At 51.5% G+C, this 25,489-nt stretch overlaps 1 protein-coding gene and 2 long non-coding RNA genes across 6 annotated transcripts in view; 1 reads left to right on the top strand and 2 right to left on the bottom strand.

Moving 5' to 3' along the window:
• Rapgef3 (Rap guanine nucleotide exchange factor 3) overlaps positions 1–9,844 on the bottom strand; it is a 22,543-nt gene extending 12,699 nt beyond the window's left edge. The window contains exons 1-10 of one of the 2 annotated variants that reach the window (XM_036207698.1): positions 9,205–9,844; positions 8,549–8,761; positions 3,068–3,121; positions 2,871–2,977; positions 2,582–2,703; positions 2,237–2,405; positions 1,560–1,644; positions 712–772; positions 550–626; positions 245–391 (exon numbers count right to left, since the gene is read on the bottom strand). In XM_036207698.1, coding sequence (XP_036063591.1) covers positions 245–391; positions 550–626; positions 712–772; positions 1,560–1,644; positions 2,237–2,405; positions 2,582–2,703; positions 2,871–2,977; positions 3,068–3,121; positions 8,549–8,761; positions 9,205–9,210 — 1,041 coding nt within the window. In that variant the 5' untranslated portion in view covers positions 9,211–9,844. Of the gene's footprint in view, positions 1–244; positions 392–549; positions 627–711; positions 773–1,559; positions 1,645–2,236; positions 2,406–2,581; positions 2,704–2,870; positions 2,978–3,067; positions 3,122–8,548; positions 8,762–8,942; positions 9,080–9,204 lie in introns of those variants that run through there. The other variant, XM_036207699.1, reaches the window with a different exon arrangement.
• LOC118596801 lies at positions 8,243–13,307 on the top strand. 3 transcript variants are annotated; one of them, XR_004946752.1, is made up of 6 exons: positions 8,243–8,871; positions 9,224–10,335; positions 10,614–11,180; positions 12,084–12,258; positions 12,456–12,626; positions 12,798–13,307. It is a non-coding gene; the product is annotated as an uncharacterized LOC118596801 (long non-coding RNA). The 3 variants fall into 3 exon arrangements; XR_004946750.1 differs by having other exon boundaries at positions 9,224–11,180; XR_004946751.1 differs by having other exon boundaries at positions 9,224–11,180; positions 12,460–12,626.
• Positions 11,044–24,389, bottom strand: LOC118596802. Its single transcript, XR_004946753.1, has 3 exons — positions 24,285–24,389; positions 11,676–11,788; positions 11,044–11,183 (listed from the first exon to the last, which is right to left on the bottom strand). It is a non-coding gene; the product is annotated as an uncharacterized LOC118596802 (long non-coding RNA).
• Positions 24,390–25,489: the final 1,100 nt, after the last annotated feature.

Below are 25,489 nucleotides of genomic sequence, written 5' to 3' on the forward strand. Positions count from 1 at the left end.
AACCCTGAGCCCTACAGGCTCCTAAGGATGCTCGGCGCTTCTCTAGACCCACCTTTACCAGACTTCCCAGCCTCAGCCCCTCCACAGACCCAAACCCCACCATCTGCAACCCACCAGTCCCTAGTCTCTCACACCAAACTGAGGGTGTCCACTCCCAGCCAGATCCCAAGTCTGCTTGGACCAGTCTCAGACACGCATGACTCTGCCCCCCCAACACACACACCACTCTGCCATCCTATGGCACCTTGATGATGCGGTTGAAGTCCTGCTTGTCCACACGCAGAAAGTGACAGTTATTTTCTCTGAGGATGATGGTGGCTGCCCGAGGTGCATCATTCACCAGAGCCAGCTGTCCGAAGTCATCTCCCTCATGCAATGTGGTCACCAGCCCCTGAAGCCAGGACTCAGTCACAACCTACCCTTACCACCAGCCCTTGCTGGGACAGATTCAGACACATGTGTGGGATCAGCGGCCTTGGGACTTTCCAAAGGAGTGTCCATGAGCATTGACACTCCAGGGGACCGTGGTGGGCTGGAGGGGGAACTCACCTTGCCGTGGGTCACCACATTGACAGATCCCTTCCAGATAATGTACCACGAGGTGCCTTTGTCCCCCTGGCTAAACACTGACAGAAGCATGGATCAGATTCGTCCTCTCTTGTCATCCACCACTGCCCCATGGCTCCCCACCCTGTGGCCAACCCGACTTACACACAGTCCCTGCCTTGCTGTGTGGTTCAAAGAGCAGAACAGCAGCTAATTCCCGCTTCACCTAGGGGTGGGAAAAGGAAGGTCAATAGCGTTGACCTGGGGGAGAGAAAGACAGACCCAGAGGGTAAATCCAGAGACAAAGCACTGGAGGATAGAACTGTGGCCAGGCTGGCTGGCCTTGGGATGCAGCAGAGACAAAGTAAGGGAAAGAAATGGCCGAGACAAGTGGGAAAATATTTAGTCTGAGGGCTAACGGTGAGTATTAGGTAGAGAGTCTGGAGAGATGGCTCAGAGGTTAAGAGCACTGGCTGCTCTTCCAGAGGACCCGTGGCCGATTCCCAGCATCCACATGGCAGCTCACCACCATCTGTAATCAGTCAGTTCCAGGGGAGCCAATGCCCTTTTCTAGACTCCACAGGCACCAGGCATGCATGTTGTATACAGACATAATGTGTGGGCAAAACATCCATACACATAAAACAATAAAATAAACATTTAAACCATAATTAAAAAAAAAAAAAAAAGAAAAGAAAGAAAAAGAAGCCAGGCTGTGTGGCTCACATCTGTTATCCCATACTCTGTGAGTTTGAAGCCAGCCTAGTCAACAAAGCAAGTTCCAGGACAGCCAGAGCTGTTACACAGAGAAACCCTGTCTCAATGCCCCCCCCCTGCACCCTCCCCCAAAAAAAAAAGAAATTAAAAAAAAGAAACTAGATGGAAATCTTCACACCACAGACAAAGGGGGAGGGAACCGCTCTCCCCACCCCCAGCCCCCATTTAGCAGTAGCAGCTCCAGGGCTCCTGAGGAAGCAGCCTAGCTGAAGGGCAAGCCTGCTGTGTGTACTGACGGAATTGGAGAGATGGGCCACCGCCTTGATGTGCAGCAGCTCTTCAAAGATGAGGTCCAGTTCTTCATCTGTTCGCTGACCTGGGCTGCAGGAACAGAGGAAGCCCTGAGAACTGGAGCCAGAGAGGAGCCACACCGCCTGCCTGCCTGCCTGCCCGCCCGCCTGCCTGCCTGCCTGCCGGGCCTGGAGCCAGATGGCGACTCCACAACTATCAGTCAATCCACTGTCAATAACAGGCTTTGTGGGTGAGCCCCGGGTACCAGGCACTGTGCTGAGCACCTTTCACGCATTATTTCATTCCGTGCTCACAACTATGATGCGGGCATATTATCTTCACTTGACAGAAGAGGAAGCTGGCTGAAGAGGTCCAAGGTCACCCAGTGAGTAGCTGGTTGGTCTAGAAGGTGAACCCTGACCTGTCTCCATCCAAAATCCACACCCTCTGTCAGTGGGGAGAGTCTTCAGAGCCTCTGGCCCAACACCCTCAGGAATTGAAGGAGAAATGGTCTGGGATGTGGGGGCTGAGATCACATGACAAGTCCAAGGCAGCCTGAGAGCTGAGCTGGGTGGGTTTCTACCCCTGCCTAGGTCCTTTCCTCCAAATGAATCTGGGAGCCTCTGAGGTCTAACTGAAGGCTGCGTGAGAGTGGGGGAAGAGGGCAGGGCTCCCCACTCACGGCTTCCGGAGCGCCACAGTGAGTAAGGCATCGGGCCCTCGCTGCGAGAGCAGGGCTGTTGCCTCAACAAGCTCCTCTTCCAAATCATGGGTTCCTGCAGGCTCTGGCTCTGGTCCAGGGAACCTGTAGAATTGGGCATCTCGGTCCTGGAAGGTCCAGTCATGTTTTACTGGGGAGCCAAGGCCCAGGCATGGCAGAGAAGAGAAAATTAGGCCAGGTATCAGACTTCATACTAACACCATCACCATGCCTTAAGCCCCTCCATAGCTCCCAATGGAGTCCAGTCCTCAGGTTAGCCCTCCCTGTGTCCACCCAGTCCTAGTGCCCAATCTGAGCTCAGCTCACCATGGCAAAGGGCGCCCTCATCCAGCAACACCTGGCAGATGCCCACAGCTTGGCTCCGTGAATGGACGCCAAGCCCCAGAGCCAAAATCCCATCCACCAGCTCCCGGCCAGAGCAGCACTGTCTGTGGGAAATGGAAGGAGGCCAGAGAATTGAAGTGGGGGTGAGAGGGATCTCTATCCAGAGTCACCATCCGGGCCCAATCCCAGTTCTTCCCCCACAAAGCAGGGCTGGGCCCCAGTGCCTGGAGGAGAGAGCAGGGAAGGAAAGCTGACCCCCACTGCCACTCACCGATATAGTCGGAGATGGTATTTTCTGTCTCGGATGAGGGTAGGGTAGGTGGCCAGGAGATGGCGGTGCAGGAGTTTCCCTGCCTTGAGCACACGCTCTGTGGTGGCCTGGGATGAAGAGAGGGAGGTCAGGGCAAACTGAGGCCTGCAGCCTGCAGCCTGTTGCCCACTCCCAGACCCACTTTCCGCTGCTCATACCTGCTCCAGGTTCACACTGAAGTCCAGGGACTCCTCACTGTTGGTAAGTGGTGTCTGAGGGCAGCAAGGAGAGTTTGCTGATCAGTGGAAGGCCTTCACGCCCAGTGTGGGACCCTTCCCTGCCCTACTCATTACTGCCTCTGCCCAAGTCTTGGCCCCAATGCAGCCTTGCAGCCTTTATGCCATAAATAAACACGTGTTGCTCGCCCTCTGTGCAAGACACCACCTGTTCCCCATGCCACTGCCCCTCTCAGAAGATAATTTTTTCCCACACCAGTGTGCTGCAGGTGAGGCCCCCAAGATCCACGCTGCTCACCCGGGGTCCCCACATGCTCAGGCTACTAAGCAAATAGGCCCTGTGTGGGGTTGGTTGGAGTGGAGCTGCAGGAAGTGGGAAGACATCATACAAGATTCATGAGAGGCCAAAGCACGGACATCTTGGGAGGCCCAGGAACACCAGCTCCCAAATGGGACTACAGGCTTGACCCCAAGCTCAGGTCTGTGCCCAACCCCAGGGCCCTCTGTAGGGCTGTGGCTCAGTTAATGAAAACACAAACCCTGGAGCAGGCTCTGTACTAATGGTGTGACCCTGAACAAAATCTCTATGTATGAAATCTCTGAAGTGCGAACCAAAGCAACTCATGGGCTTTTGAAAGGCCCCCAGGAGCCGACACAGACTGCATGTTTAACCATTGCCAGGCATATGGCTGTGCACATGTCAGCTTTTGTTATTCAGTGAGGCACAGGTGGGGCTGCGGCTGGGAGGCTTGCTTCTTTCTATGAGATACTGCAAACCACAGAACCCATAAGCGTGGGTAAGGCCTTGGCAGCCCAGATGACTGGTTTATCATAAAAACATTGGTTAAAAGACTCTTGGGAGCAGTTCACTACCAGGGACTCCAGGACACCTGTGCCCTGGCATACCAGCCACAAAGGCCCCTTCATAACCCTCTTTTCCAAACATCTGAAAATGGAGTTTATGAACAGCTCTGGGTAGGCTGCCCTACTCTCTACAAGCTCTCCCAAAGCACCCTTTACAGCTCACAGAGCATGTCCACTTCCCTGACAGCACTCCATCATAGGTGCGGCAGGCAAAGCAGAGACTGTTTCCTTGTGACTTACAGGGAAACAAGTCTTGAGGTGAATTCAAGCACCCCACATAAGGCAGCCACACACGCGCAGGACTGCCAGCCAGCCTTGGCTAACCGGCGCTCCCACCCAAATGATCTCCTTACCGGTCCCATTTCACCCACCACACCTGCCTGCACTCAAGGACCTGGAAAAGCATTGGCTGGGAGCTGGCATCCAAGTCCTCTCCCCGAGTCTGGCAGGTCTTAGGCACAAATATTTTGTCACTATACCCCGGCAGAGGTCTAGAGGTCTGGCATGGGTGCCTAACTCAGCATGCGGCGGAAGTCACTAGGTGTCCCAAGGGTATCCCTGCCCGGGTCATCGGACCCAGGCCAGTGCCAGACACACAGCCCTAGAGACTTAAGGACAGGAAATGAGGAGGAGGAGGAGCCAGGAAGGGAGGAAGGGTAGGAATGCTTTCCAGCCAGGCCCTGTGTTGGAACAAACAGTGCCCGAGTGCTAATGACTTCTTGTTATTCATGTCAAAATGCCCGAGTCACCCTAGTTCCTGCCCCAGCTCCCATCGGTGCCCACAGTCCAGGCTCTAGCATGAACTCTGTTATTATTGTTAGATGTGAGTGTGTGTGTGTATGTGCGCGTGCGCGCGCACACACACACACACACACACACACACACACACACACACGTGCGCACACACACACACAAGCGTATTCACATGCATGTGCTCATAGAAGTCAGAAGAGGGTGTCAGATTCCCTGGAACTGGAGTTACAGGGAGTTGTGAGCTGCCTAACATGTTGCCAGGGACCAAACTCAGGGCCTCTGCAAGATCAGCAAATGCTCTTATCCACAGAGCCATCTCTGCAGCCTCTGGTTTTTGATGTTTTGTTTTGGAGGCAAGGTTGCTTGCAGCCCAGGCTGAAGTCACTAAGCAGCAAGGATGACCTTGAACATCTGATCATCTTGCCTCACTTCCTCAGTGCTAGGATATCGGGAATTGCCACCACACAGGACTCCAAGCCCGCTAAGCAAGCGCTCTATCCACTGACCTGCATCCCTAGCCCACCCTTCCTGGAATTATTCTGACCTCAGAGGGCACATGACCAAGCTGGTCACTTCCTGCCCTACCCCGAGGGATGGGCATGGGAGTCAGAGAGCAGTAGCTTGAGAATGCAACCATAAGGCATTTGATTTCGCTGAAGCCCCGAGAGTCAAACTCACTGCCTAGGGTCACGCAGATGCTCAGAAAGGGAAGATTCTAGGTGTCATCGCCGTGTGAAGCAGGTGTTTGTATTCTCTTTCACAGCCAGAGAAAGGTTACATAAGCCACCCTAACAGGTGGCAAACAGCATTCACACCAGAGCCTGTCTGATTCCACAGCCCATGCTTTCGGCAGCCCCCACCCCTGTCTCTCGTGAGTTGTACCCCTGTACTCCCTCAGAGCAGGTCACACACAGCCACAGAAACAGCAGAGGCATTCAGCCCTCAGGAACATTCAATAGGCAGAGCAAGGGGCATGCTTGTTACCACTTTCTGTGCCCCGACAATGCTCCTGCAGATGGGGACCTTGGGAACAGGCAGGGAGAGGACCGTTAATGAGCAGCAGCACTGGGCACCTGTGTGGCCTCCGGAGCCAGATGCCTGGGTTCAAATGCTGCTTTCGGAATGGCAGCCAGGGGGTGTGAGACCTTTTGCTGACTTAAGCCCTCTATGGACCAGCTTCTTGTCTGGGAAGGGGAAATCTACCCCAGAGAGTTATTAGCGTATTATTGAAAGAGGCTAATAATCTCAAGGCCATGGAATGGTGCCTGCCTCGCAGTAACTGCTTGGCAAACGTTAATGCAGTAATCCAGCTTTCTCACTTCTTACGTGCACCCGCTGCCTTGATGGATGGGCTATGGCTGGCCCTGGTCTTGATCTCATGACCCTTGAGTGTCATTTTGAGGTTCTCAGTTGGAAAGTAATGGCTGGTGTGGGTCAAGTGATGACCCGCGGCCCTCACCTAGCAACGCTTCTCAGCTGAGGGCAGGGAGGGTTCGAGGCGGGAAAGGGCTGCTGACAGTCCGATGGTCTGCCCCACCTTCCTTCCCTGTCACTAAGAATCAGAGCTCGGCTGGAGAGACAGTCAGCCAGGGAGCCAGACAGCGTGGAGACCCACCAGACCAGGTCCTTTGGTCGCGGCTAAAGTCCTAGGCCAGGTTGTGCATGGAGCAGGGACACAGAGGGGGTCAAAGCTATTCTGCAGGTAGATCTTGGGTACGAAGCCCAGCTCAGCCACTTGGCAGCTGTGCAGCCCTTCTCCTGCTGCTTGCCCTCTCTGTGCTTCCTTTTCACATCTGTAAGATGGAACCATTGGCATTGATCCCACCAGGTTGCTGAGTATATTTAATGAGACAAAGATGTAGCTGGTATAGGGCATGGGACACAAGGAGTAGGACTCTTCGCCACTGTCATTGTTTGGATGGAATTGTTTTGGGGATAAAGCTACTCCCCCCCACAAACTGCCCTTATGAATAGAATCATTCCAAGCTTGCCTGAGTCTGTGGGGCTCACCCACGGTCACGTTCTTTCCCCTGCTCTCAGATATAATACAAGACTTCATCTCTCCCTCACGTTTTGAACACCCCATGGCTGCATCCACATAGCCCTAGCTGGTAAGTCCTTTCTGCATCTAACTGAGAGCCCCCCCCCCCCCCCCGCTGTAGTTACCCGGCTTTTACCCCCTCTTGTCCTGGTCTCTGATGAACTCGACTTCAGAAGTTAACCCCCTTTCTCCTGGGCTTTCTAAAGAGGTGGGTGTAGCCTGAATAACCCAGCCCTGTCTTCCTGGGCTCTGGGCTCACCTTCTTCACCCTGGACATGCACACGCCCTGCTGGGGCTTGTTCCTTACGGGAACACTTCATGAGCCAAATGAGCCTTAAGAGAGTCAAGAGGTGCAGCCTTGAAGGGGGCCAGAGAGCTCCTGGACACAGGCACGACAGACTGACCCTACCTCACTCCACCCCTCAGGGAAGAGCATGTAGAGAGTTGGGGGACAGTGGTTCCCTCCCCCACTCGCCCCCACACATGGCAGAGGTGGGCCTTGTCTCTGGACCTTTGACCCCGTTTGCAGTCCAGCAGCCCCCACTTTTATGTTTCCAGCGCCCCATGCAAGCTGCTCCTTCCTTTCTGAAGTCTTAGGGGAGTTAAGAGACTGGCCGGCGACTTCCTCCACCCTCTCCCTGACTTCGGATCCCAAGAGATTCCCCAGTGACCTCATTGTCCTGGTAACTGACCTTCTCCCACCTCCTACCTAGCTTCTCCAAGCTGGGAAGGGGACAGGAAATGAACAAGTAATTATAGCCTGAAGGGGAAGGCCGGAGGGAGGGTTCCAGGCAGCTAGAAACCAGCAGGAACTACCACTGGGACCCAGAGCCTGAGTGGGGATGTGGGGTAGAGCCAGCCCTCCAACACACACACACACACACACACACACACACACACTATTAGAAAACCCAGGGAGAGAAGGGCAAGTACAGAGTCAACTCCAGTGCAGAGGGTCTCCTCCTCTAGACCCACCTGGGGCTCTCTGCACCCAGCCCCCTTTATTAGAAATGGGAACAGTGTTGGACGAGCTAGGAATAGGAGGTGATGGTTTACGCAAAGGGACTTGCTGGTGAGAGATGACCCTTTCCAAGTTTGTAACCCACTCCTGCCTTCTCTCAACCCTTCACTCAGTTCAGTACCCTGTGCCCCCTACACACACACACATACACAGCATACAGACAGGACCGTCAAGCCTGATGGTTGGGAAGAGAGAAGAGAGTATGCCTAGGGACTGGCTCCTACCTCCCCCGCCCCCACTAGCCCCCCTCCTCACTCCCTTCCTTCAGCAGTCATTAGCCACTCCGAAACCTCTTCAGTCCCCAGGGCCAGGTGCCAAGCTTTATCCACACAAATGCCTCACCCCAGGAGAGAGGGGGAAAAAAAAAAAACCAGATTCAGTCCAGTTCAATTGTTCACTAAAGGAGACCGTTGCCACGGTGATGTGTCTAGAACAGTAACCAAGCTAATTTTACCCCCACTTGACCTGGCCGCACATCTCCCACTGCCACACAGAGAGAACTCACAACACGTAAGTCAATGCCCGGCACATGGAGGCGATGGATAAATGATAAAGTCCTACTGAGGGGCAGCCCAGCACACCTCACATACCGGGCACCCTATACACAGACACACAGGTTCCAGTTATGTGATCAGCCACACATAGGGCCACCAAGCTGCCCTGCCTTCTATCTACCCAAATGGTTTTCTCGGCACGCCTGAAGCAAGCAAGCAGGCTGGCCCCCCAGCACTGCAGCCCGGCCCCTTCCAGCCCTGGTTCAGCCTGGCAGATGGAGGGTACTCACCCAGCGAAGTCCCTGGATGCAGCTGGGCCGCCTGTGCTCGAACACCAGCTGGTAGGAGCAGCACCGGGGACGGTGCATTCTCTTCAGCACCATCTCGAGCAGCGTGCCCTCCGGGACCACGTCAGGGAGACTTGCCACCTGCGGTGTCCCCACCGCTGGACTCTCCACCACAGCTGGGCCCACCTGCCAGTGGTTCTCACCTGGCCAGCTGACCTGTGATGTGAGGAGAAAAGTCGACAGCCGTCGGCTGGAGGAGCTGAACCTCCACACTACCAACCAACCCCAGGCTTAGCGTCCTCTGGACTTGGACGGGTCAGGCGGAGGTGCGGCAAGCCTGCCAGGAGCCGGGGGAGGGACAGGAAGACCTGCCCCGGGTCCTGCTGGCTTGGCGCACCTAGGGGTCTCCAGCTGGCTCACAAAGATGGGGCCCTTCTCAGTCCTCGCTGGAATTCTGCCCTGCCTCACTGCCGTGTCCCGCAGGCACGTCCACCTCTCCCGGCTTGAGGCTGTACACACACTAGCTCCCCAGAAGCAGCTTTGCCTCAAACTCTCCTCCCCGCCACCCTCTCCCACCCAAACTCCCCCACGTGTCGGCTTCCTCTCCCGCCCTTTCCAGGAGCTTTCCTTGGCCCTAACCCCGGCCCCACCTTACCCACCTTCATGTTTCTTCTCCAGCTCACACAGCGGTGCACGCTCTAGCGAGAGGTTGTGGAGGATCCCTGGCGCGCTCCAGCACAGCTCTGCCCGGGAATCCTGGAGGGCTGTCGGTGCCACCCGGGCTGCAGCGAAGGGCCAGTTCCCAGCAGGACAGGTAGTCCGGAGTAGCAAGCTGCCGGGCTAGGCAGAGGGGCTCGTCCTGGGTGAGTAGAAGGCTGGGGGGGGAAGGGGTTGCTGGGGGGGAACCCCCACCCCTCCCCAAAGACTAAGAGCGTTGAGCCTCCGCCTCCGTCCCAGATGTAAGAGCCAGCTGGCACAGGGCGTTCAAGCGAAGCTGCAGCTGGCACTGATCCGGGCGGGAGCTGTCACACCCCCTGCGCTGCCCGCCCCTTCCCCTCCCCGGGACCAGCCGAGGGGGCGGGGAACAGGCACAGGCTTTACGGTAGGGGTGGACATCGGGGAAGGGGCAGGACCCACAGCTGATGGAGTCCCTACCCGAGACTATGTCAGTGGGTTCAGGGCTCCGGACCCGAAACCGGGTGCCTTCGGGTGGATGCCCCTGTCCTACGCAGCCCGGGTGCGGGGTTAGGGGCCCTGAAGGCTGCACCCGCCGCCACGTGGCGAGTAGGAGAAATGCAAACAAGGAAACTAGGGAAGGGGGAGGGAGTGAGTCATGGCCGCCCCACCCGAGAGGGATATCCGGGCTGGGGCTGCTTCCTGGCCAGGGGCGTCCGGCCTCCCGTTTGGGTTCAGGGTCTCCGGCAGCTCGGGGTTGGAACTAGGCAGCCTTCCTGTGGGGAATCCCGCTGCCTGGCTTCCCACCTTTGCCCTCCCGATCTTGCGGGATGGGAAGTTGAGGCTGGAGGGGAGGGACCGCATTCCAGATGGAGAGAGGGTCGCGTAGAAGCACGCATCGGCCAGGCTTTGGATTTGTGGCAGGCTGGACTTTAGAGGGCCACGCCTCTCGCCCCCCAAGTGCTCCCCTAAGCCGGGCTAGGTAAAGGCAGAGGCCCCACGCCCCCTGGGGCTCACTTCCACCGACACACAGATGGCGGGCACTTCGTCTCATTCGCGCCTGCTTCCGAGTGGACAGAGAGTGTGACCTGGGACAGCGATTTCCCTGGCGCCTGGTAATTGTTCAGGACATTAATGAGGGGTTAGAAGAAGGCGCAGGTCCCGCCCCCCAGCGTTCTAGGACTCTGCCCCTCGCCCCTTCTCTTCTCCTTCCCCACTGCCATTAAATCTGGGGGAGGGGTGGGGGCTAAATCCAGTATTTCCACCCAGAACTGATTTCTTGATGTAAGAATTTTAATCGTCATTAAAAACCTGAATTTTAGAGCGTGTGCGTGTGTGTGTGTGTGTGTGTGTGTGTGTGTCTCAATAGTTTTTCTCTCCCTGGGTATATTAGCAGGTACTTTTTAACTCCTCAAATCCTGAGTCCATCTTACTGGCATGAAGCAGAAAATCTGTACCTTGGACAAACATTTTCAGGTCATCTGTGGTGCCAACCCTTTAAGACACACTTGTGAAAATTTCCCTGCTCCTCTGAGCAAAGAAGGGAACCTGGGAAGGAGTCCAGCCCACAACTCAAGTTTCTAGAACTTAGAGAACGGCTTGGCTACTTGGCTTTAAAAGATAGGAAATGAGTAGCATTTCGGGGAAAGTGTTGGGGTTTGGGGGTTCGGTGGTGCCATTCAGGATGCCTAGAAGGTCTTGCAAAAGAGTTCCCTGAAACTGGATGTGGAGTAGGAAATTCCCTTTCCTATTCCTGTTGCCCCGCTTAGGGCAGGAGGGAATAGACGCTGAGAGAGGAGGAAAGACACTTGCTTACCTGTTGATCTAACCATGTGCCTGGCTCTGCTTCCTCTCCAGTGACAGCCCTGTCCAGGTTGTCTGGCTCTGCTTCACCGCCAGCATGTCCTGCGTATGCTCTCTCACCATGTTGCCATTCTCTAGACTGCAATGCCATGAGCAGGTACTAAGATGTGAGAAGGGACAATGTGTGTGGCAGCCAGGGCCGGGCAGGGTATGACACTAATATTTATTATCCATCTGACAGGATTCAGAAGCACCCGAGGGACAAACCTCGGGGCACCTTTGAAGGTGTTTTTAGAGATAAGACCCACTTTGAACGAGGGCAGCACCGTCCCCACAGAGCAGGGTCCCTCAGTGAGCGAAAAGGCCAAAGTGAGCTGAGACATTCACCCTTCCTGACTGCCAGTGCGCTGTGACCAGCGAATGCTCCTGTCACCATGCTTTGTCCTTGATGGCCTGGGCCTTCAAACTGTGACTCAAACCCTTTTTCTTATGATGCTTTTGTTTGTCATGGCAGCAAGAGAAGTAGTTAATACACAGGAAGCAGCTGAAGAAAGACATTCAACTGGGCAACAATGACTGTCCCAAACACTGGCCCCATCCCGCCCTCATCCTCTCCATTCTAGGAAGCCACAATGCTGGTTTTTGTGCTTACCTAGTCACTGGTGGCCTGAGCCACCAAAAGGATTAGATGTCCCTTTTTAGCGGGAGTCAGGTTTCCTGCCGCCTGCCAGAGCAGTGGGTCTTCTCTGGAGTGATGGAGGGGACCTAGCCAGTGCAAATACTGTCATTAGATGTTCAATTGAGGCTGAGGCTGGGAGGGTCAGGGAACGGGGAAGGATGTCTGAAGAAGACATCCAGGCCAGATGGCTCATCTTGGACATGATCATGCCATGTCCTGTTGCGGCACCCACCCTCCCCAACCGTCATTACATGCCCGGTAGGTGTCTTGGACAGATAAATAATAATTAGTGTTAGCATGCACTAGGCCCTGTTCTTAATACTTCATATACATCCACCTAATTGTCCTGTAAAATGGCATTATCATTGTCCCATTTTTCAGATGAGGAAACTGAGGCTCCAAGATGTTAAATAATGTATTCAAGGTCTTCTAACTGGAGAGCAATGGAGCACTGAGTGATTCTACCCAAGGGGTCACTGAATCTGTGCAGTCTGACAGAGCTGAGAATGCCCTGGGCCTTATGGCTCTGGTGCTCAGAGAGGAACAGACAGATGATGTGAGTGAGAAGCACATCAAATCTACTTGATAACAGGCTGTCCCTTCAGCGAGCTTCTGCCTGAACACAGGTCCCCAGGACCCTCTCTGTCTCTTGGGGTGAATGGTAGCTCTCCTGGGGACCGGGCATGGCGGTGGGATTGCTGAGGGAAGCTCTGAGAACCAGGCTCTGACTCTAGACTGTGTCTCCTTGTCCAGCTAGGCCTCTTGGCTGACTTTGCACACACTGAGCCCACAGCTTCCTGGATTGGTGCTGGAGCCTCAAAACTCCACGTGTGCAACGCTCCCTTCCTGCCCCAGGGGGCTCCTCCCCCAGCTTGGGCCTCTCAGTTCTGGAGTCCTGCCACGCCTAAGCAAGAAACCTGTAAGGTAGCTCCCTTCTCCTCTAGCCAATCAGGCACCTGGGTGGTTGGTTCCCCGGTAGCACGCCTCCCCTTTCCCCAGGGCAGCTGCTCCTGCCCAGTGGTGGTCTCAGCAGTTACAGTGGGCAGCCCACTCATCTTAGTGGTGGCTCTCAATGCCATTTTCTTTTCCTTACAGCGTTTAATTGCAAGTTAGGGAACTGGAGCACAGAGAGGTGAAGAAATGTGCCCAAGGTTACCCTGATGGCAAACGGTAGGGCCATCCTTGGGGGTATAATGACAGGCATGTTCCTGTCTAGTATTTCTTCAACCGCCTCTCCCACCCCTGATGGCTACCCCTGCCTCGCCTCCCTCATCCTTCAGGGTGGTCCCTCAGGGTCATTCATAAAAAATCTCCAATCCATTTGACATTTACCGCAGTTGCCAGGAATGGTGCTGTAAGACTGGGTAGCAGATGCCACCCCCAAACACTGGGAACAGGCTGGTGGGCTAGCCAAGTTGATAGAGCGCTTGCCCAGCATGCACTGCACAAAGCTCTGGAATCCATCACCAGTACCGAATACATGAGTTGTGGTACATGCCTGTAATCCCAGCACTGGGGAAGTGGAGGAGGCAAGAGAATAAAGAGTCCAAAGTTGTCATCAGCTACCTAGCAAGTTCAAGGCCAGCCTGGACTACCAGAGACCCTGCCTGAGGGTGGCGGGGGGGAGAGAATACCAACCAACCAAGGCTTTGGGAACATAAAGTCCAGTGGGGTTATCTTCTCATCTCCCTCCCACACTAATCTGATTACTGTCCTTTATCAGCATAGTATCTGGCATAAAGAGATGCTTCATGATTACAGACGGAGATGAAGTCAAGGGGAACCCTAGAAACCAGGTGCTGCCTGCTGAGGAGCTGCAGATGTGGAGCAGTGAGAAGGGCTGGCTCTGTCCGTTTGTTTTTAAGGTGTTCCCTTCCTTCATGCTTCCTTATTCCCTCCTCCTCTCGTGTCCCATACTGCTGACGCCACTCACAAGCTTTAGCCACATCATTTGAGGGTGGAAGAAGTTGTTCACTGCTGCCCTTCAATAAGACTGCAGAAAAGAGGCAGCTTGGAGACCAACCCTAACTAAACAGTAGAGGAGTTCATGTCCGATGCCAGCCCCCTCCCAGGGTCTCTGGACTTGTACCTTGGCTATCGCTAAGCAATCATGGGGAAAGATGAAGGCAAGCACCCAGACCCCCCTTATCTGGACTCTGCCTCCTGGCTCTGTAAGGTCCTCTAAATCTTTTCCTAGGCTCCTTCTCTCAGGAGTGGTTCCAGTTCAGTTACTCATCTCTTCTCCTGCCCATTCCTGAGGTGGGGGCAGAGCAGGGAGCTGGAATGTCCATGGGCGCGAAGCCAAACCTTCCTAGGACTAACAGGTCAGAGCCGGTCACCCGTGGGCCACTTTGGGCAGTGATGTGAGCAGAAGAAAGCTGGTCGCTGCCTTCCCTAAGTTGGGGAAATGGGCAAACAGGGTTTACAGGCAGGTCTGGGGACTGGACATGCTTCCAGCTGGTGATCAAGGTCCTGGTGGGTGAGAGAGGGGCAAGGAAACCGTCACTGAAAAGACCTGAGGTGAAGACCAAAGGATGGAGAGCCAGTGGGAGAAGACAGGCTCACGGAAGACACAAGGCTTAAGTCTAGAGGTGCCTGCAGCAGAGAGCAGGCCAGTTACTCAGAAAACTTGTGTTACATGAATATGCAGAGGAGAGCCACCTCTTCCTAGTCTTGCCTTTTGCTTCTCAAGGAGGAGGGGAAACGGAGGAGAAAGGACACACACACACACACACACACACACACACACACACACACACGCGCAGGCATGTGAGTGCCAAGTGCTCTGGAGACATCCTGTTTGACCTTGAATGGTCAGTGCTCAGAAATGGCCACTCCGGTGGTGGCCACTTCCCCCGTTCCAGACCCTTCTGCCTTCCTCAGCCAACAGGGCTCCCCTTCTCCCCACAGCTGACCGCCTGGCCGCCTGCAGACCACCCCCTCCTCCCAGAGTCCCTCTTCCAGTGTTCCCAGACTTTCTTAACCTGTGGCTCACCTGTTCCCATCCTCACCTATGCTGAGCCTTTGGACTCTGTCCAGCCCTCCCTACTGTCTGCTTTTGGCCGCTGGCAGAGTGGTGGCCGCAGGACCCAGGAGAGAAGTCCTGAGAGGTAGGCCTCATGGAATATCCAGTCCTGTGTCACAGGCCGGCCTGCTGGGTTACTTCAGTTGCCCCCAGAGTATTGGCTAGGGTCAGGGAGGGAGGAACAGGGCAATGAAGACAACTTGGCATTCAGGACAGGAATAGAATCTCTTTCCAGCACCAGACCTGCCCCAATCCTGCCCCCAAATCCCACTCAGGAAATGCTGGGGCCAGAGAGGAAGTTGCACAGTCCAAGACTTCCTGGCACCAGATCCACTGCCCATTTCCTCCCTTCAGAAAGGCCCTGATCAGAGACCAGGGGAGGTGCAAAGATGGAAGCCAGAGAAGGAAGCAGAGAGCCAAAGGGAAGTCTGTAATTCCAACGGATAGACCACCGCAGATAACCCTGCCTGGGATAGACCAGCACAGATAACCATGCCCTGGATGGACAGCAGCCTCAGCTGCTCAGACTTCCCACCTTAGGACTACAGAGAGTGTTCTCTGCTCCCCAGCCTCACCCTCTTCCTCCTCCTCTTCCTCAGGGTTCTTTACCTTCAGGGGGAGGGGCAGGCCAGCCATATGCTCCATGCAGACATATTGCAGGAGTGGCTGGAATGCCAGCCTGATCTCCTTGACTGCCCAGACTCTTCAGGCTTTCACAGACTTGCCCTAATGGGCCTGGGAGCCGTTACAGAATGCAGCCACTACCCACTTGCTTTCCCTGCAGGTGTCTACCTGCATCAGGCTTTGTAGGGCTGGTTTCCTGGGTCAACTTGACACAAGCTAGAGTCATCAGAGAGGAAGGAGCCTCAGCTGAAGAAATGTTGCCATCAGATCCAGGGATTTTCTCATTTGGTGATCAATGGGGGAGGGCCCAGCCCATGGTGGGTGGTGCCATCCCTGGGCTGCTGGTCCTGGGTTCTATAAGAAAGCAGTTTGAGCAAGCCATGGAAGCAAGCCAGTAAGCAGCATCCCTCTATAGCCCCTGCATCAGCTCCTGCCTTCAGGTTCCTGCCCTGTCTGAGTTCCTGTTCTGACCTCTTCACTGATGAACAGCGATTTGGAAGTGTCAGCTGAATAAACCCTTCCCCCCCCCCCCCCCCCCGCAACTTGCTTTTTTTGCTCATGGTGTTTCGTTGCAGCCTATTTAAGACAGTCTTCCCCTGGAGCTCCATATTCCCTGCCCCATTCCTGGAACTCAGTGTGCTACACACTATTCCCAGGGTCCTCTGGGGGAGAAATCAGTGGTCACTGAGCAGGAAATGGCTTATGGGATCCCTGAAAACCTCTTACCTGCTACAGTGGTTCTAAATTGAGGCTTTGTATCACTCATGCTCAAAGCAGTGTGTGTGTGTGTGGGGGGGGGGGTGTGGTGTAGTGTGTGTGTGTGGTGTTGTGTGTGTGGGGTGTGTGTGTGTGGTATGGTGTGTATGTGGTATGTATGTGTGTGTGTGGTATGTGTGTGCGTGGTGTGTGTAGGTGTGTGTGTAGGTGTGTGTGTGGTGTGTGTGTGGTGTGTGTGTGTGTGGTGTGTGTGTGTGGTGTGTGTGTGGTGTGTGTGTATGTGTGGTGTGTGTGGTGTGCGTATGTGTGTGTGTATGTGTATGTGTATGTGTGTGTGTGGTGTGTATGTGTGTGTGTATGTGTGTGTGAGTGTATGTGTGTGTATGTGTGTGTGTGGTGTGTGTGTGTGTGAGTGTATGTGTGTGTGGTGTGTGTGTGTGGTGTGGTGTGTGTGTGTGGTGTGTGTGTGTGGTGTGTGTGTGTGGTGTGGTGTGTGTGTGTGGTGTGGTGTGTGTGTGTGGTGTGTGTGTGTGTGGTGTGTGTATGTGTGTGTGTATGTGTGTGTATGTGTGTGTGTGTGTGTGGTGTGTATGTGTGTGTGGTGTGTATGTGTGTGTGTGTGTGTGTGTGTGTGTGTGTGGTGTGTGTGTGTGTGTGGTGCTCTGATCTGAGAGGTGTCAGTGAGGTTCCTCCTTCCTTCCACTGGTCCTTTCCACCTCCCTGTGGCTCCCCCATGGGTCTATCTTTGTTCCTTTCTGCCCAGCTCATGGCATAGCTGTACTCCCATTGCCTCCCCGCCCCCCAAATTGCTGGCGCATCCTTCCCCTCCAGAAGGGGTTGTCAGGCCACTTAGACCTTCAGGTGCCATTCTCGGGTCCCTACTCTGGAAGAAGCAAGAGATCAACCAATGTCTAGTCCTTGACTCACCCCTGCCCTCATGACCAGGGATCTGCCTGCTCTTGTAATGAACCCATCCCAAATTCCAGTCTCAGTGGGTGTGAGTCTTCATCATTCCATGTGCCAGGCTTTGGTGACTGCCCTTCTACCTCACAGCTGCAGCCTGACTCTTCCTCTGCTCCCTTCAGCCTCCTAGGACTCACCCAAGTGAATCAGCGCCATAGGCCCCAGGCTGCAGTCCATGTTGAGGTAAACACAGGATTTACCTGCCCTCTGCTTCCCATTCAACATTCAACATTCAACGTTCAACATTCCAACACCCAAGGAAAGGAAAGGAGAGATTCAGACGGTCCTATGGCTGGGGCCTCACGATCCTCTCCCTAGGCAGCTACGGTGTAGTAACACCCCATCCCCTGCCTTCTGATGCCCTTTAAGCTTTTGTCAAAATGACTGTGGCTTCTGACTGGCATCTTTTCACTCATCATCCTGGCCTCTGAAAGCACCTCTAGGCTGGTGGTTCCCAACCTGTAGGTGGCCACTCTTTTGGGGGAGGGTTGTCAAATGACCCTTTCACAGGAGTCACCTAAAGACCACCAGAAAACACAGATATTTGCATTACAATTCACAACAGTAGCAACATGACAGTTCTGAAGTAGCCATGAAAATGTCATGGTTGGGGTCACCACAGCATGAGGAACTGTGTTAAAGGGTTGCAGCTTTGGGAAGGCTGAGAACCACCGCTCTAGGGTTGAGGTTGAGAACAGAGCTCTAGGCAAGCAGAGAAGTGAGAGCTCATTGTGAAGAGAGACTTCAAGTAGTTCCATCCCAGCTCTAAGATCCTCTTCTAGGAGCAGATTGTCACCCCAGCATTCTAAGGCCAAGATATCCCCCTGAATCTGGGTCCTTCCTGGAGCCTCAAAAGCTGGGGTGCTCAGAGACTGGGACCCTCCCTTCGAACAGCTACCCGCAGCTCCCTTTTTAAGGAAGTTCTTTCTGAAGTTCTCTGGTCCACAGGCCTGACCTCAGGACGAAGACGGTGATGCAGAAGTGGAGAGAGATAGACAGGAATGGTGGTGCATGTCTTTAATCCCAGAACTCGGAAGGCAGAGGCAGGTGGATCTCTCTGAGTTCGAGGCCAATCTGGTCTACAGAGAGAGTTCCAGGACAGCCAAGACTACACAGAGAAACCTTGTCACAAACAAACAAACAAACAAACAGAAGTGGAGAGAGAGAGAGCTAGGTTCCCCTCCTGAGTCAGGCACAACACTGGGCTGCCATCACCAAGGCCTCCAGTTCTGAACTCCTTGGGGATAAGGGAGGACAGGGTGATGAGGTAAGATCTGGGCAGAAGAATCCAAGAAAACTCACAAGCTAAATTTAGGTCTGCAAGGTTTTAGTGGACCTGTGTAGCTGAATATGAAAGTTCAAGGCTGGGGAAGGTTGCCCCCTAGAGCCAGGATGGAATAATTCTGTATGGACAGCTAGCCTTTCTTTCCCTTAATTATTGCTGAGTTCCCCCTACCTAGGCCCCTGGGAAACAGGACTAATCATTATGACTTGTTCTAGCCCAGGGTTCTCAACATTCCGAATGCTACAACCCTTTTAACACAATTGCTCATGTTGTGGTGACCCCCAGCCATAAAATTACTTTTGTTACTACATAACTGTAATTTTGCTACTGTTATGGATCAAAATGTAAATACTTGTGTTTTGTTGGCTTTTTTTAATGATTTATTTATTATGTACACAGTGTTCTGTCTGCGTGTCTTCCTGCAAGGCCAGAAGAGGGCACCAGATCTCATTACAGATGGTTATTAGCCACCATGTGGTTGCTGGGAATTGAACTCAGGACCTCTGGAAGAGCAGTCAGTGCTTGACCTCTGAGCCATCTCTCCAGCCCCTGTTTTGTTAGTCTTAAGTGACCCCTGTGAAAAAGTCATTCAACCTCCTCAAAAGGGGTCATGACCCACAGGTTGAGAACTTCTTGGGATGGGCTTTTATTTGTAAAGGAGGAAAAGTCAGCCCTCGAGATGGCTTAGAGATTAAAGATGTTTCTGCCATACCTGGTGACCAGAGTTCAATCCCTGGAACCCTTAATACAATGGCAAGTGTTATGGGGGTGTCCTGTTTTAGAAAGGGGCTCTGAAATAGCCTTTCTGACAAAGGAACATTTGAGTTGAGACTTGAATGTGTTAATCCCAAACATGAGAACAAAAGACACCAACTCATGATGGCCAATTAATTAAAGCAAGCAGTTAATTAAAGCAAGTTTTTTTAATTCATGTACAAAGGCTGCCTCCCCCTAAGGCAGGGTTGGAGAGGTCAGCATTGGATGTGAGGAAGACAAGGCTTTTATAGCTCAGGGGTAGGGAGTTTACAAATGGGGGGTTTGGTGGGCAAAATAGGCGGGGTTTCAGGAGCAGAACATAAGCATACCAAGTTAGTCATAATGACTTCCTGAAACAAAGACATGGTCGCAAGATGGGCATAACAAGGTAGTCATAACAACTAGTCATCATAAGAAGCTAGTCATAGGTGGACAAATAACTCTTTGAAACAAAGGTAGGGTTGCAAGATGGTTATATACAACTTTTGGAAACAAAGACATCATTGCCATTTCTTGGAACAGACAATGTAGAACCATCTGTAGTTAAGGTTATAGGTGGGGCACAGCCCAATCCTTGAGAAACAGAGTTAATCATAAACAGGAATGAACATAGTTTTCCCTTCCTATAAGATGTCTTTTAAGCCTAAAATGGAGGCAGGCTGGTTCTTCAGAATGATGACCAATATTAGAAGCCTTCAAAGAGCTTTCTGGATACGCGCTGCCAAGGCTCAGGGCTAGGAACACACATGAGGCTTTAAAGAGACCTCAATGATCCAACGAGGCTGATAGGAACTGACAAGGTGTTTATTTATGAGAATCAGTTTATTTATGAGCTATGGGAAGCTAGACAATGATTGAGGGCAGGAGTACTATATTGTGGTACTGGGTAGAAACAGGATTTAAAGAGAAATGAGCAAATTGGGGCCAGCTAAGAGGCTATGGTAGGTGGTCATGATGTTGGCACTGGGATGTGGACAGAGGACAGGGTAGATTTAGCTAGGTTTGCTAAGGTGTCGCATGAGAGAGTGAGGGATAGAGGAGGCTCGTGTGTAACACCTAGACTAAGGTGTGGAGCCTCGGTAAACAAGGATGTGTCCCCAGAGAACATCAGAGGTTCCTCCATGAGAAATTAAAGGAGGAGGCCCTCAGAAGACCATTAGCTCAGTTGTCTGGAAGACAGCTCAATGGGTGTAGCCCTAGTACTACAGAGGAGGAAAAATGTCTGGTATGTGCCTTGGGGGGCAGGAAAGGAAGGAATTTCTTAGGAGGCAGGATGTCTGCAAAAGGGAGTTACTGACATTGGTGGGAAAGTTCAAAAGTGACTTTAGAAACCCGGGGTTGGGGGGGAGGTGGTCAAGACAAGTGTTCTTTAGATGGCGGAAGTGGTATGATGATAAAAAACCAATTTACCCCCCCCCCAAAATCTCAACTGTGCCCCAATAAAGATGTACCACAGTCATTGTAGGATCCAGTGAAGACCTAGGGAGACAGAAGGGCTGCATCAGCCCATCCGTTCACTCCTGACCTGCTGAGTCAGTCTTTCAACACTTAACACTTTCATACAGCCTCTGGGGTCATCACAATAGAAGGAGGGAATTCAGGACATATAAGAGATGTTTATGAGTCTTGCCTAGAAATGGCATGTGCTGTTTCTGCCTGCAGTCCATTGCTCAAGAATCCGTGGCCTTCATTGATCCAACTCAGATGCACCTAGCAGGTCAGGGTAGAAGGGCCTTCGTGGGCTTGGAAATAAACCTTTACCTGGGCCAGCTGCAATGATTACTTTTAAAATATATATGTTTTAAAGACAGTGTCTTTATGTATCCCTGGTTGTCTTGGAACCTGTTCTGTAGGCTGACCTAGAACTCATAGAGACTTCCTGCCTCTGCCTCCTGAGTTCTCTCCTGCCTGCCTGTTCGCTAACAACCAGTCAGAGGCTTAATATTAATTACAAACTGTTTGGTCTATGGCTCAGGCTTATTGCTAGCTAGCTATTGCATCTTAAATTAACCCATTTCTATTACACTATATATTGCCACGTAGCCATGGCATTATTGGTCTGCTAGCATCTTGCTCCTTGGGTGGCTGGATGGCATCTGCCCTGACTCTACCTCTTCTCCTTGTATCCCTCTTGGATTTCCCACCTGGCTCTTATCCTGCCTTACCATAGGCCAAAGCAGCTTCTTTATTAACTAATAGTAGCAACACATATTCACAGCGTACAGAAAGACCATCCCACAGCACTTCCCCTTTTCTGTCCAATCAAAAAGGAAGGTTTTAACTTTAACATAGTAAAATTACACATAACAAATCAATTATCAAGCAAGAATTGCAGTTATAATACCTAGTCTATTTGTATTTGACAAAATTAAAAAAATATTCTAGGGGCTGGAGAGATGGCTCAGAGGTTAAGAGCACTGACTACTCTTCTAGAGGACCTGAGTTCAATTCCCAGCAACCACATGGTGGCTCACAACCATCTGTAATGAGATCTGGTGCCCTCTTCTAGCCTGCAGACATGCTGTATACATAATAAATAAATAAATCTTTAAAAAAAAATTCTATCATCTATCCTATATTTGTGAGTCTAAAGTTTAATATCTAATTTACCTTTTATCATAACTATAATTATAACTATCTACTTTTCAACTCCATCAAAGACCCCAGAATGATATAATACTACCTAAGTAAACAGAAGTACATTGTAAACAACTTCCAAAATTCTAGAAATGACAGAGACATCTGGCTGCCTGGACAGTCACCCAAAGCTTCTCTATATGTTGGGGCATCTATCTTCAGCCTACAGGCCTAGAGTCTCTGGCAGACTTTTCAGTGAAGCAGGAAATTTGAAGGACTGTTCTCTCTATTTTGGCAAAATTCATCAGTCACTTTTCTCTGTGTCCAGCAGAAAATCTGGCAATTTCTTCTGTGAAGCAGGAACATGAAGGACTATCCTGCCTTGTTTTGACAAAGTTCAGTGGTCATTTTCTTATGGGTCCTGCATATCCAGTTTATACAACATACAGTCAAGTAGTCCAGGTAAGAGCAGTTTCTTGCTCAATTGGCTAGCCTTTTCCACATAGTAACATAATGAGTTTCTCTGATGCCCATCGTCCTCTCTGAAGTAACTGGTGTTGCCAGGAGTAGACGTGTCTCATTGTCTAAGTTCTTAAAACATTTTAAATGCCGTATTCTGTGGGTCTTTGAAGTGCTTGGAGATTACCTATCTATCTGAAATATACTTCTGTGTATCTAGAAAACCTGATTAATATGACTAAAAGTTTGACTGTTATAGATGACTATTAATTTGTTTTTTTGTTTTTTGCTTTTCTATTTTTGGAGCTGAGGACCAAACCCAGGGTCTTGCATTTGCTAGGCAAGCGCTCTACCACTGAGCTAAATCCCCAATCCTTAATTTGTATTTTTAAACTATATATTACATTTTAAAATGAACTGCATAACATAATACCTTAAACAAGAGTGGAAATATCCATACAGTATAACAAAATTAACTTTAAATTTGTGTCAATAAACTAAAATCCATACAGATATAAAATGTGCAAGATTAAAAGTTGTTTTTTGGATTAAAGTAGATTTAATAATCTACCTCTTTTTCTTTTCTTTCTTTTCTTTTCTTTTCTTTTTTTTTTTTTTTCCGAGACAGGGTTTCTCTGTGTAGCTTTACGCCTTTTCCTGGATCTCACTCTGTAGCCCAGGCTGGCCTCGAACTCACAGAGATCCGCCTGCCTCTTCCTCCCGAGTGCTGGGATTAAAGGTGTGTGTCACCACCACCCAGAGTCTTTCATCATTTCTTTATCAGTTCTGGGATTAAAGAGTAGATGATGTGCCCTGAAGAGGTATTCAGGTATTGGTGGTCTCTGCGGTAGACAAGGAGAGTGACTGTCTTATAGGGGACCAGGGTATCTGTCCTGGTTGGGATGGGCTTCTGCTCTCTGACACAGAAAGAAGCTGATGTGGGAAGACTGTGTGTGCGCACGCGTGTGTGCCTGCTTGTGTGTGTGCGTGTGTGTGTGTGTGTGTGTGTGTGTGTGTGTGTGTGTGTGTGTTACCCATATGCTTTGAGGTTCTGCAGGCCTTCCTTCCTTCCTCTCCAGAGTAGATTTCAATTATCCTACACTTCACTGCTTGTCTTAGTTAGGGTTACTTTCGCTAGGATAAAACACCATGACCAAAATGTCAGGGAGGAAAGGGTTTATTTGGCTTACAATTATACATCACTGTTCATCACTGAACAAAGTCAGGACAGGAACTAAAGACTGTACAAAAACCTGGAGGCAGGAGCTCATGCAGAGGCCAGGGAGGGGTGCCACTCACTGGCTAGCTCATCATGGCTTGCTCAGCTTGCTTTCTTATAGATCCCAGGACCACCAGCCCTGGGATGGAACCACCCACCATGGCCTGGGTCCTCCACCCTTAATTATTAATTGAGAAATTGCCCTACAGGTGGATCTCAATTGAGTCCCATCCTTGCAGATGGCTCTAGCTTGTGTCATGTTGACATAAAACCAGCCAGCACACCACTAGAAACAACTGTGCCGGTGTGCCTCTTCTTCAAGAAGCTTTTTGTAATCTAGACGTGACAGTCTAACTCATCCCCTCAAGGCATAGCTCATGTCTTGTGACCCCTTTTTAATAGTGACCACAGACAGTCCCTGCCACAGCATTAGTGACTTGTTTGTACATTACCGTGTTGAGCTCCTGAACTTGAGTGTGGTTGACAGACCCAGGAGGGGTCGTCGTTCTTCCCTCTAGAAGCATGGAGCAACAGGAGTCCTGAGCATTTCAAGCTACGTTGTCTCGTGCTGTGACCCCGTAGCCACATGCAACTATTTTACTTAAAATAGACATAAGTGTAAGCTCAGCGGTCAAACCAGCCGTATATCACACACGCTCAAAGGCAACATGTCACTAGGGGCCCCCACTGCACAGCACATAGAGACTTATTTTCTGTGTGGCAGAGAGTTATTTTGGGTAGCTTTGAGTCATGAGGAGGACCTAGACCCTGAGTCTAGTGTCTCCAGTCTTTTAATAGCCCCTGACTTGCCCCACACTTCGCTATATACCTATATACTTCAGCCCAGCTTTGCCCCCTTTGTGTAGCCTGGGCCCAGGCCACTGTTACATAATCATCTTATTATATTCTTGCACAACTCCACTCCACACAAGCTACTCACCACCTTCTGACACTCACAGGACTTTCGCCCTCCTCGTTCCTGCCCACCGTGCAAATGAATTAACACCTGCTCTTCAAGGATAAAGTGACTTAACCATTTCTAGAATCGGTTCCTTCTTTCCCTTCTTCTCTGCCCGAACCAGCTCTTGCCAGGGCCGCTTTTGGCTGCTACTAATTATGCTTTCTGGCTTTTCCTGAGAACCCCTGGTGTGCCAGGAAGTTGGCCAAGCGCTGGCTGCTCCTCAGAACTCTTTGAAGTGGGTATGGCGGCTGTCTGTCCTCATTTCATAGACCCAGGAACCGTTGTACTGACTTGGGAAGGACATATCCCACTGATCTTTCTGCCTCCAGGCTTTCTCAGGCAGTCCCTCTTTGCAGTACCACCAGGCCACATTTCTAGAACACAGTTACTCCAGGACGTGGGAAGGGAGGCAATGTTGGAAGGCCCTGCATATTCAGTCTCCAAGCTCAAAATCCGTCACTCCCCCTCAAATCCAACAGTCCAGCTACAAACAAAACAAAACAAAAACCTGCTTTCAGAACATTCCACTGTGCATGCTTCCCGCAGGGCTGTCTTCATGCATACTGCTCCTAATTCCCAGGGTACTGTCCATCCCAGCTAGCCCTGTGGCCATCTATGGCAGCGCTCTGGCTGTGTTCCTCTGAGTGACAAGCACTTTCATCTCCACCTGCCACCCACAAGAAGGTTGAAATGAACTTGTGCATCAAAACCATTCCTTGCGGGGTGGTGGTGGCACATGCCTATAATCCCAGCACTCAGGAGGCAGAGGCAGGTGGATCTCTGTGAGTTGGAGGTCAGCCTGGTCTACAGAGCTAGTCCAAAAGCTAGGCTCCAAAGCTACAGAGAAACCCCATCTTGAAAACAAAACAAAACAAAAAACAAAACAAAACAAAACAAAACAAAAAAAACATTCCTTGCTTAAAAAATACTCCAAGCCAGGTGTGGTGGCTCATACTGTAATTCTAGTACCCTGGAGGCCGGGCTGGAAGTTTTGACTTTGAAGCCAGCCTAGGCTGACAAAGCAATGTCAAATCCAGCCTTGTCTATACAGTGAGACCTTGCCTCAAAATTCAAAAGGCACCTAAACCAACCAATCAAAACAAACAAAAAACACTTCAGCATTGAAATTTGAATAAGCAAGAAGGGCACTGGGATTAGTCTGGTTATTTTTTTTAAGATGTCTCCCCAGATTATTTTGAAG

This window comes from Onychomys torridus, chromosome 16, assembly GCF_903995425.1.
Source record: "Onychomys torridus chromosome 16, mOncTor1.1, whole genome shotgun sequence".
Lineage (NCBI taxonomy): Eukaryota > Metazoa > Chordata > Mammalia > Rodentia > Cricetidae > Onychomys > Onychomys torridus.